The sequence below is a fragment of the Lynx canadensis genome, chromosome B4 (assembly GCF_007474595.2).
Source record: "Lynx canadensis isolate LIC74 chromosome B4, mLynCan4.pri.v2, whole genome shotgun sequence".
In the NCBI taxonomy this organism is placed as follows: domain Eukaryota; kingdom Metazoa; phylum Chordata; class Mammalia; order Carnivora; family Felidae; genus Lynx; species Lynx canadensis.
Genome location: NC_044309.1, coordinates 1,022,321 through 1,033,943, shown reverse-complemented (window position 1 = coordinate 1,033,943; position 11,623 = coordinate 1,022,321). Strand labels below are relative to the sequence as shown.

The 11,623-nt window shown below is 50.9% G+C and overlaps 1 protein-coding gene across 3 annotated transcripts in view; it reads right to left on the bottom strand.

Annotated features, from left to right (window-relative positions):
• Positions 1-1,872: 1,872 nt before the first annotated feature.
• The window catches only part of WDR37 (WD repeat domain 37), a 54,882-nt gene continuing 45,131 nt past the window's right edge, over positions 1,873-11,623 (bottom strand). For all 3 annotated transcript variants that reach the window (XM_030321030.1, XM_030321029.1, XM_030321031.1), the window contains exons 12-14: positions 9,074-9,208; positions 8,514-8,628; positions 1,873-4,572 (exon numbers count right to left, since the gene is read on the bottom strand). In XM_030321030.1, the coding sequence (XP_030176890.1) occupies positions 4,441-4,572; positions 8,514-8,628; positions 9,074-9,208 (382 nt within the window). In that variant the 3' untranslated portion in view covers positions 1,873-4,440. The remainder of the gene's footprint in view (positions 4,573-8,513; positions 8,629-9,073; positions 9,209-11,623) is intronic.

Genomic DNA, 11,623 nt, shown 5'->3' with positions numbered 1-11,623 from the left:
CTCCCTATAGCATTTCAGGACGGTCCACTAGAGGAGAACTGGTGAAAACCATCCTCGTTTATCGCTAAGTGTCTGCATCTCCCACTCATTCTTGAAAGACAGCTTTGCAGAGTCCAGGATTCTGGCTGCTTCTTCCAGAAGCATCTGGAGCTCAAAGTGACTGGAGAGACACGGACTTCCAGTTCTAGTTCCAAACCTTCCAAAGGAGGGTTAGGTGGAGCACAGAAACACTACAGTCAGGGGCTGAGAGGTGAGGGGACACAGTGCCGAGGGTGAGAGAGGTGTTCTCTTCGCTTCCGGACACCCCCATCAAACTTCGGGCCAGATTACGCCTCCTGGACCCCGTGTCTAAGGTGGCTCCGGGGCCCACAAAGCCCACAGGCATCACCTGTGCCTCAGAGAGCTCTCAGGGCTCCAGAGATCTGCCTGATCCAGTTTCATTTTGACCAAAAGCTCCTTAAAAATGTTTCAAGCTTGAGCGGCTCAGTAGGTTGAACATCCACTCTTGGTCTCGGCTCAGGTCACATCTAACGGTTCGTGAGTTCAAGCCAGCGCTGGGCTCCGTGCTGACGGTGCAGAGCCTGCTTGGGATTCTCTCTCCCTCTTTCTCTGCCCCTCCCCGATCATGCTCTCTCTCTCTCTCTCTCAGAATAAATATTTTTTAAATGTTTCAATAAGATTATTTTTAAATTACCCAATACTTTTATAGGATTTCATTCTCAGCTTCTTCCCACCGTCATACGGACTATAGCACACTTTGCATGTAACAATTTAAGCGTTCCCAATTTCTGAACTTAACTATTAATTTATTAAGGGAAACCAGAAAATCTAGGCATAGTGAGACACATCTGAGTGGCATTTTGACGAACTTATAATAATAGCAGTTTTGCCTTTGGGATTTTTTTTTTTTTTAACATTTATTTAAGTAATCTCTACATGTGGGGCTCAAACTCACAACCCTGAGATCAAGAGTCACCCACTCTTCCAACTGACCTGGCCAGGCGCCCCGCCTTCTCAATCCTTTATACTAACATGTGAACTTTTAAATGTAACTGAAGACGTAATTGTGAAATTTGGACGCTAATCACATGTTTCTACAGGGTCAGGGAAGAAAGACAAGGAGTCCGTGAACTTCTGCCCTCTGGGGGCTGACTGAAGGCAGGGAGCCCGACCAGTGTGAAGAGGCAGCAGGACGATCCCGGGCCGGGACCGAACGTCTCCTCGGGTTCCCGCAACCACCACACCGCTTCGCCCACGGGGGACAGCGGTTGAAAGAGCAGCCAGTCCAGATGCGTACTGTCCCCACAGAACGAGCAGGGCCTGCTTTCTGTAAATGCAATTTTTTAAAGACTTTCGAACAAGCTTACCGCAGTAAGAACAGGGCAGACGTCTTACGAAACCCGAGGGACTCTGACAACACCTGCACTGTATCAGACTGTTAACTCCCTCCAGACGCTGCCGGGGAGGACAAGCATACCTACTTGTCACTTAAAGGGAGCCCAGCACACAGGCAGGATTACAGACCTTTGAAGTCTAAAGTTAAAATTTTTCAAGTGGGCAATACTAGAATTTTCACCAAAGCAAAAAATTTAAAAAATAAGTAAAGAATATGGGGCGCCTGGGTGGCTCAGTCAGTTAAGCATCAACTTCATCTCAGGTCACGATCTCCCCATTCACAGGTTCGAGCCCCGCATCGGGCTCTGTGCTGACAGCTCAGAGCCTGAATCCTGCTTCGGATTCTGTGTCTCCCTCTCTCTCTGCCCCTCCCCCATTCATGCTCTGTCTCTCAAAAATAAATAAAACGTCTTTTAAAAAATTTTTAAATAAAGAATAAAAAAAGACTCCTAATAACATAAAATTTTTACAATAGTGATTACAGAATGTGGATTTTTAATGAATTTCATATGGCAATGAAGACATTCAACACTTAAAAACAATTACACCAATACAATAAAAACACTTGCTGTACACAACACTTATAAATGCATACTTTCCCCCCAAAGAAACTTGTTTTTCACAGATTTAAGCAACAAGTGATTTACATAGGATTCTTCAAATTCCAAAATATGTACACAATTTTTGTCTCTACAGAAATCGATGTGCAGTGGTTGAGAAAGAGTGCTGTTTTGTCCAACAACGTAGCTCTTATGAAACTTTCTATCAATACACATTTTCCAGTAACCACACATTTTCCTTCCATTATCAAATGAAATTCTGGACATGTGAGCATACAGAACAAAACCACTCTCATTTCCAAACACGATTTCAGATGAGCTCACATGTGGCTGATCACGACTTAATCTCAGCCACACAAGTACACACATGCACACGGACGCTCACACACGCGCACACACACACACGCGCGCGCGCGCACGCACACGCACGATCCCAAATCTCCATGACTCCCGAAAACACCACCACTAAGGCCACAGCAGCGGCTGAATGGAAGCACGTCAGAGGACGACGTGGTCGTGATAGTAGGGTGTCCTGCTCCTGAGAACTCTCCCCAAAAGCATGAGGCCTTGTGCCCTCGTGGAGACCCGGGAGGAGTGAGGAGGTCGGCCACTCCCGTTGGCGAGACAGTGAGCAGCTGCCGGCCACGGAGGGCACTAGTTTGCAGAGAACTAAATGGCCATCAAAAATATTTTTTTCAAAGCTTCCACTTTTTTTAATCCGGCAGAGATCTGGTTCTTAAGTCTGATTCAACTGTGTTTGTATACGTTTTTCAGTGCTCCTAACAATGATTCTAAGACACCCAGACATTCAAATTAAAACACAACAGGAGCCCAAGAGCGTGGACACACAGATTGGAGGCCCGAGGTCGCCCGCACTCTGGCGCTGGGGGTGTGGTGCCCCTAGGTCGGCAGGGGCCAGAAGGCAGGCTTCAGAAATGACTTTCTGCGCCCTCCAGGCACCGACCTCAACCGTCCATAGCAGGACGGGTTTCTCCTGGTCCTTCTTCCCTTCCAGACCGTGTCAATCATCTCAAAATCGTTCCAGAGAATCTGGGGCTGGAATTCCTCACAAGGTACCACACATAGGACCTGAGCCACGGGAGCCTCAAGTGAGGCGCGTTCACTCAGGACCCAAGGCGGCCCACGCGCTCCTCCGCCAGCCGTCACCACCGGAAGTGGGGCACCCACGATCGTCTTCACGGTCACCCTCTTGTGCCTCTCCAAGTGCACACACTCAAAGAATTAAAAATAGGAGGGCGGTACGCACAGACGGCTCTTTATCAAAACTGTGACTGAGCAAGAAACACGAACTCACAAACAGCGGACAACAGTGAGTCCTACGAAGGCAAGAGCGACGGGCTCGCCCGGGCAGTGGCAGGGCTGGCACGCGAGGGCGTCCCGGCTGCCGAAACGGGAGCAAGCTGCCGGCCTGCGACGCATCGCTGCAGCCGCCCCTGCCGGCCGCTATGATTGTCTGTCCTGCCTTCGGAACTGAACTGGGAATCCCAGCCACACACAGTGGCGAGACGCCCCCGGTCTCCAAACGTGCTGTTCTGAGGTAGTACTCATTTATTTGCATTGTTGGCTCTCAAACACCACCAAGGAAGTGAACCCCCTTAGAAATACGCAAACCAAAGTGTAAAATAGAAAATAAATAAGGTTTTGTGTTCAGGTAGCAGGCAGGGCCTTCTTCAAAAGGTCAAGTCACATTCAATGGATAAGTCATCTGTAACTTCTCAAAACTGTTTATAACCATGGCTATAAACTAAAGTGCTTTAAATTTTGCTTAGTATCTGAAATCAGTGATTAGAATCACATTTTTGAATTTGCTAACATGAGACCTCAGGAGATTGAAATGATTTTCCACAAAAAGAGCAGAAACTTTTTCTTTTCAAACGACTCTCCAAATGTAAAGTCTGCAGCCTACTTCTGTTAGCGTCTAACATCCAGGTTGTTTTACGTAACTACGACGGGACGGAGTTGAAGCTCCGTGACAGCACGGCACACGCTAAAACCTCACGCGGAAGCAACCCTCAAGTCTTCCAGCGCACCTGCCGTGCGTCAGCCAACGCGGGTGCAGCTCCGCGACCTTCCCGGCACAAGGCAGACGTGTATAATTATTCCAGAAACGCTACACTCTACTTGCGCCTCACAGTAAGTACGCGGGTTCACATTTAACTCACGCAAACGTAATGCCCTCCTGTCAGCTGTCAGACGCCAGCAACTCACAACACACGACGTGCTACGGGGAAGGGGCTTCGTCTCCACTGCACGGAGGGCGCCAGCACACACACAAGACGAAAATAAAACTTAGGACCATACGTTTTGCTGTACATTTCATGCAAGCTGGGTACAATGAGAAAAGAACATACAAATCACCCTCGTCAGGGCCCGACTCTCAGAAAAAGGGCTTGACCAACAGGAGAAAAGCGGCACCGGTCCACAGGTCCACGGTGAACCACACGACTAAGGAACGCCGGCGACCTCATTTCTCTTGTAACAACGCAGGGATGTTGATGTTCCAGCCAATGGCTTGCCTGTCAAACCCGCAGGTGAACAGATTGCACATGGGGTGGTCCTCGCTCCACGCCGAGCAGCACACCATTCTTCTGTGGCCCTATTATCACACAAACCAGAATTAGTATATCCTTCCCAAGGCAGAAGCGCGATAAAACCTCAGCCAGATTTACAACTACACGAATCAAGGCGACGGAGTCGAAAGAAAAAAACATTAACAGGCGGCATTAGTCAACACCAGCCACAAACCGTGCGCGTGGCAACAAGCTTTCAGCCACGTGCTGCAGAGAGGCCGAGGCGGGGCGAGGGGCGTCAGCACACGTGACCAAAAGCATTTTGTGATTCTTTTTTTTTTTTTTAATTTTTTTTTAACGTTTATTTATTTTTGAGACAGAGAGAGACAGAGCATGAACGGGGGAGGGTCAGAGAGAGGGAGACACAGAATCTGAAACAGTCTCCAGGCTCTGAGTTGTCAGCACAGAGCCCGACGCAGGGCTCGAACTCACGGACCGCGAGATCACGACCTGAGCCGAAGTCGGACGCTTAACCGACTGAGCCACCCAGGCGCCCCGATGTGATTCTTTAATAAAATGAGTAAGATTATAGTCAGGGAAAAAGAATATATGATCAATTTGAAGATTTTTAATGAGCTAGATAATACTTGGGAATAAAATAGATGAAATCCATTCAAAGACCTCAAAGACCATTTTAACAAATAGTTGGCTCAGGTAATAAAGGGGCCAGAAAAATACATTTCGTATCAAATAAGACAAGGATAAAATAAATGATCTTTCTAGTCAATTCCTGCTACCTTCAGGAAGTCCAGCTAAGTTATCAGAACGCTGGAAAAAATTACTGCCAAACACTAGCAAAGTTTTTAGAATGTGATATACCTAGTGTATACGTGTAGAGACACAGCAATGCCTCGGCACATGTGAATATACTTCCAGATTAACGTGATCACGGTCTAGTGATAAAGTACAAGAAACAGGATTAAGGAAAGCTGACAGAAATTCCAGAAGTAAAAGGAACACTCAGAAGAAGAGCACAGGGACCTCCCCCGCCCCCCGGGTGGCTCAGCTGGTGAAGTGTCAGACTCTTGGTTTTGGCCCAGGTCACGATCCCACATTTCTGAGATCAAGCCCCGCATCAGGCTCTGCACTGACAGAGTGGAGCCTGCCTGGCATTCTCTGTCTCCCCCCCTCTCTCTCTCAATCTGTCCCTCCCCAGCTTGTTCTCCCTCTTGAAAAAAACAAGAATGGCACAGAAGTTCCCTGGTAAAGCATCCACATGTGGAAAGTGCTCTCTATGACAAAGAACACCACAGTCCACAAAATAAAGTATTGCCAACAGAAACCCACACAACAAAGGGTGTCAAGAGCACTGTTGTTAGGCTTCTTTGTTAAAAACCTCAGAAGAAAGAAGGAACGACGCATCCATTAACCGGCAGTGATCAGGACTCTGCACAGGAACCAGTTAAAGATCAGTCAGCTCAAGGCACTGCCGACAGAAACCCTCAGGTCAGGTGCTTAGTAAGGGGGTAAGGCAGGGCCCGCCAGCACGCAGAACGCTGGCCAAGGAGCACTCGCCCAGGACCCACCTGGCGTCCAGCCTCCTGTGTCCCTCGGACCGAGTGCACACGGACACGCCTGGGGCACATGTGTACTTTAGAAACGCCCCGCCCCCTCTCGGGTCACAATGTGCACACTGCACAGAGCGCTGCACACCGGCCACGGGCCAGTGTGCCTTCTGGAACAGCTCACAGACACGCTGCACCCAGAGCCTTGTCCCTTGGCCCCTCCAGCGCTCTACAGAGCTCGCTTGGCATGAAACACACTTTTGGGAACCACCACCTGCACTCTCCCCAAAGTAAAACAAGTTCACGCTGTCAGCCACCTTCACTCTAGCTACCAATTTCAAATAAGGTTGTTGTTTTGTCTTCTCAAAGTCTGTCGGTTCAAAGAAGCCGGGGCGACAGAAAGCAGGGACTGCCGGCTGTGGTTCCGGGACACCGAGCCCCGCATTTTTCTATCTGAAGAAGTGCCACAAGTTCAGAATTAAGTGAAACGTTACTCGTCAATCTTAAAAATAATTCTATTCTGGGGCGCCTGGGTGGCGCAGTCGGTTGAGCGTCCGACTTCAGCCAGGTCACGATCTCGCGGTCCGCGAGTTCGAGCCCCGCGTCGGGCTCTGTGCTGATGGCTCGGAGCCTGGAGCCTGTTTCCGATTCTGTGTCTCCCTCTCTCTCTGCCCCTCCCCCGTTCATGCTCTGTCTCTCTCTGTCCCAAAAATAAATAAACGTTGAAAAAAAAAAAATTTAAAAAAATAAAATAAAAAAAAAAAATAATTCTATTCAACACAACACTTCAGGAGGAAACAAATCCGAGCACCACGAATTCTACAGTTTCAACAGGCCTACGCGTGTACAACCAACGCGAGTTGCCTCCACGGGATCAGCACCACCAGAACCTCTCACAACGCCGTACTTTCTCGAGGAAAATGTTCTCAAAGTAGAAGTCGTGCACGCCCGACCTCGTGTTCCAGGCGCAGCCCTCACAGGCCGCACAGCGCCGTCAGGTACCACACACGGGTCCCAGCATGTTAACGACACAGCGTGCACGCACAGCAGTGACTCTGCAGGTGCCAAGCTCGAACCTTCCCTTTGTCGGGGGGGAGGTGAAGATTTTACTAGGCACTCTAATTTCACGAGTACCTTTTCTGTGACGTGTACTCAAAGAATAGAGTTTCAAAATGAACTTAGGATAGTACGCGTACAAGCCCCGAGGGGGAGAGCAGGTGAAACCCTGTGTTGAGGGCAGAGGCCTTTCATGGAGAGTTGGCGCCACGTAAAGTCAGGCCTCGCTGACAGCCAACACCCTTCGCCGTTGGCCTCTGAAGCCACCCTCGGTCTACAGCTCCTAACACCAGGGCCGGCCTGGGGGTCACAAACCACTCTGTGAGGCTTTACACAAGACAGGGGGCGCTTCCACAAGGGGTCGGCAGAGCCACGGCCATGGGACAGCAAGCCTGGCAGGGGCTGGGGGCACAGATGCCGACTACAGCGTCAGGGGCCACACGAACTGGCTCGCCTACGTGGCTGTCACACTGACACACGGAGAAGGCCGTGGGAGGAAAAGGAGGGGGGCCAGGGGGCAAGGCTCAGTTAAGCACCAGGCCTGCAGAGGTGCGGCCTCAGCGATGGGGGTTGAGGGGTAGTGGGGGAAGATGGGAGGGGAGGGGTGGGGGGATGCAGGAGGGAGCGTATGGGGGGTTATGCATCACAGCAACATCCACTGCTCCACAGGAGCCATCGGGAACCACCTAAGTGCGAACTCCCAGGTGGCACGCCGGGAATGTGCATCAGCAGGTCTGAGCTGCAGCCACGGCCACGAGCACCACACTCCCCCTCCCCCGCACCGTCTGGGCTGACTCCCAGCAAAGCTGCATCTAGATGGGCTTTTCCCGTCCTGCACCTGCCAGGGAAAGGGCTCTTCCGGTCTGGGCGGGGCGGGTCCTCTTCTGAAAGAGGCCCCGCGGCCCACACCTCTGCGTCCGAGTGAGGGCGCACACTTTCACTTGCCAAGAGGTGAGGCTGTGCTGTCCCAGAGGGGGACCGCCACCATGGGCGCCCTCTGCTCCCCACACGAGACTGGGGGACGGAGTGCGCCATCTCACTGAAGTTTAAAAACGCGTGGCACACTCAGTTCAGGTACTGGGGAACCCTTCAACTTTAAATTTTGTGAGTCCTAAACACAGATCAAGTACTTCCAGTGAAATCTAGCGTCCAATGACAGTAGGAAAATAAGAATGTGACACCTCTGGTATGTTTATATCGATTACAATTATAAAAGCACTTATGTCTAGTATATCTGGATAATTTAAACATATCGCTAGTTTCTCTCTTTTTAGAAAACCTAAAACGACGTGGGGCTCGTCGGTCAGTGGTGACCTAGGACGCAGACTCCACGCTGTCCCCAAGGCTCGCTGCCAACACGCGGGGCGAACACGCGGGGCGAACACGCGGGGCGAAAGCACACCTACCTGCCGGCTGCTACGGGGGAGCCGCGCCAGCCGCACGCCCGACATGTCGAACAGCCTCACTTGCCGGTTGTCGTGTGGGAGGGCGATTATCTTCTGGCCGACGCATACATTGATCCTGCGAAGGGGAGACGGAGTGGGTTATGGATGAAGTCGGGACGGCACAAGTCTCCGAGTTTACAGACTATCACGCGGTGGGAGACTTCGCACCATTCACGCTTCAAGGCAGGTGCTATCTGTCTGCAGCGTCAGCACACAGAGACCGAGTCACTTACCTGTAATGACAGTGACTCAAATGCAGCCCCACAGCGCTTGCCCAAAGGTGGCTCATTCTTCTCCTTTGAAGCTCACCGCCCCAGCCCGATTTTATACTCACATTTCAGCAGCACACAGGGGATACTAAATCTGCATGAGGATCAATAAAAAATAATCCCCCCTGCAAAAAATACTTCCCCGGAAGTCTAATGCACTTTTCCAAATGCTCTCTTAAACACCACATGTACATGAATAAAACACTGCATGACAAGCCACCCTCTCAGGACATAACAAGCAGCCCTCTTCACCTGTTGATGGCAGAGTCTGTGCGAATAGTCGCAATGGGGGATCTCATATTCCTTAAATCCCAGACCTTCACGGTGCGGTCATCGCTGCCCGAAACAACATTATCTCCCACGGTGAACACGGCCGAGGTCACGGTGCTACAAGCAAAGGGCACAGGTTCAAAAGACCATCAGCAAGTCCCAGGATGCGGACACAAGTCCTCTCCACCTGCGTAATGAGCACACCATCCCGCTGCCAGACACTGGTGAGGCAGGTGGAAAGGCTACTGGAGATGTGGAAGCGGACAGCTGTCTCCGACTCCACTAACTCCTGCTTCAATCTCCCTGGGAGTGTAAACACGATGAGCATTAGAAAAGTACGGTCCATTCTACTCAGCTCTACCTTCTCAGGCAATGGAGCAAAGAGAAGCTACCGGAAGACATCGATTAGACAGAACCTGCCAAAATGTCTACATACTCGCACCTGATAGCACAAATGTAAAAAAAAAAGAAAAGAAAAAGAAAAATCCAGCCTAACTTTCAGTTTAATCAGAACATTGGAGAAAAACCTATTCCTTTAACTCAACCACCACCACCACCAACACCAATTTAAAAACGTGCCAAGAATTTAAACAGAACTTTCTCCACGGAAGATTCACAAAAGGCCAAAAAGCCCATGAAAAGATGCCCACCGTCAACCATCAGGGGAACGCAAATCAAAACCACAGCATTCCATCTCACTCCCCTTAGAATGCCTTCCATCAAAAAAGCAGAACACAAGTGTTGGTCAGGACGTGGAGAAAAGGAACCTCATGCCCTGTTGGTGGGAATGCAAGCTGGTGCAGCCACTGTGGAGGACAGTGTGGAGGCTCCCTGTAGAGTTAAAAATAGAACTACCCTGTCATCCAGCAACACCACTACCGGGCACGCATCCCAAGGAAACGGACCAGTACCCTGAAGAGGTACCTGCGCCCCCATGTTCACAGCAGGCAGGACACGCAAACCACCTGATGTTGACACACGAATGTACAAAGAAGATGGGATGTGTGTATGAACAACAGGGTCTTATTGGGCCATAAAAAAAAGACAGAAATCCCGCTGTCATCACGGGGATGAATGTGGACACCATGCTTGCTATATCAGGCAGTGGAGGGGGGCCCACGTGTGATGCACAGAGAACAGAGGGAGGAAGGTAAGCCCGGACTTGAAGCCAACGGCCCCTCTGAACCCCCGTCTCAAACACAGAGGAGCGTCAGGCCTGGCCTGGTGCAGAGGCCGCGACAAGCTGGGAGGGACTCTGACGCCCGGCCTCCCCCGTGGACTCCGGTTCTCAGGGAGTTGTGGCCAAGTTAAATTTCAGTGAACACTCTGCTAAATTAACGAAAAAAGTCTCCACAGAAGACCGTCTCACCTTATGTTAATGAAATGCTGAAAGACATTAGGTTTCTAATAAATCACCATCCTGACAGGTATTGTAGGGCATCAAAGGGAAAAGCTGGCGCGGGGGCCATGGCTCTCGAGGCACCCTCGGACTCGGGTCCCCGGGGGAACCCACTGTGCCATGACTGCTCGCTGGAAAAGCTCAGACTCTGCCGAACTCCAGCCGACTCATTTATCTTGTCGCCGAGAGCAGCCGGGCGTGTGCTTCCAGCTGACAGCGCACTACCTTCTCACCGCACACCACTGGCCGATCTGGAACATTCCGCTCCCTCCGCGGGTCTCAATCACCGGAGAGACTGTAATGCTAGCACTCCTCATTAGGACTAACAGCTGTCTTCCCAGTCACACAGAGACACAAAGCTGTTTTGCATAACAATCTGCCGGAATTTCATAGCTAAGAAAAAAAAAAAAACACACGATGTGTGGAAAATGCTGGCCCGGAAATGCCAGGCAGTGCGCTCTCCTGGCCCCACATCAGAAACAGCGCAGAGCCCCCCGCTTCTCACCTTTCAGATGGAGCTCGCCACAAAACCAAGAGATCCGTTTGCATCAGAAGGACAGAGCAGAGGAGCAAGCACTCAGGCAAGGGCAGGGGCGTCCTCTGGACGGGAGTCCGCCTTTGAAGAGCGCATCCAGGAGGAAATCAGTGTGGCCCATCACCCTACCAAGGACGGGGCAGTGTTTGTGACATCCCTGAGGCCCAGCACAGGCCGGCAGGACAGACCACACCTGCCCTCACGCCTGCACACGACGGAAGACCTGTCCTGACCACGTCCTCCCTGGCTACCGCTTCCCGCTTCCCAGACCATCCTTTGAAACTAAGCCCCGCACAGACGAAGCAAGTCCTCTGCAGCCTGCCCTAACATGGAGGGTCCTGGAGAGCACACGCACTGTGCCCGGCCCACCCCGTGTACTCCTCAGTGCGCACACGACGCACATGGGCCTGCGTCTTAAGATCTGAGACAACTAAATGGAAAACAACCCTTTTCCAAATGATACATTTCTGAATACTCCTTGATGGCGAACTCTCAAAAAAGCAGGCCCTAAGATAAACATTTAAAGGAAAAGTCACACTTGTGTCACATCTGGTTCGCTTTCAGGATCTGGAATTCAAATGCTCCCGGAAGAAAGAAG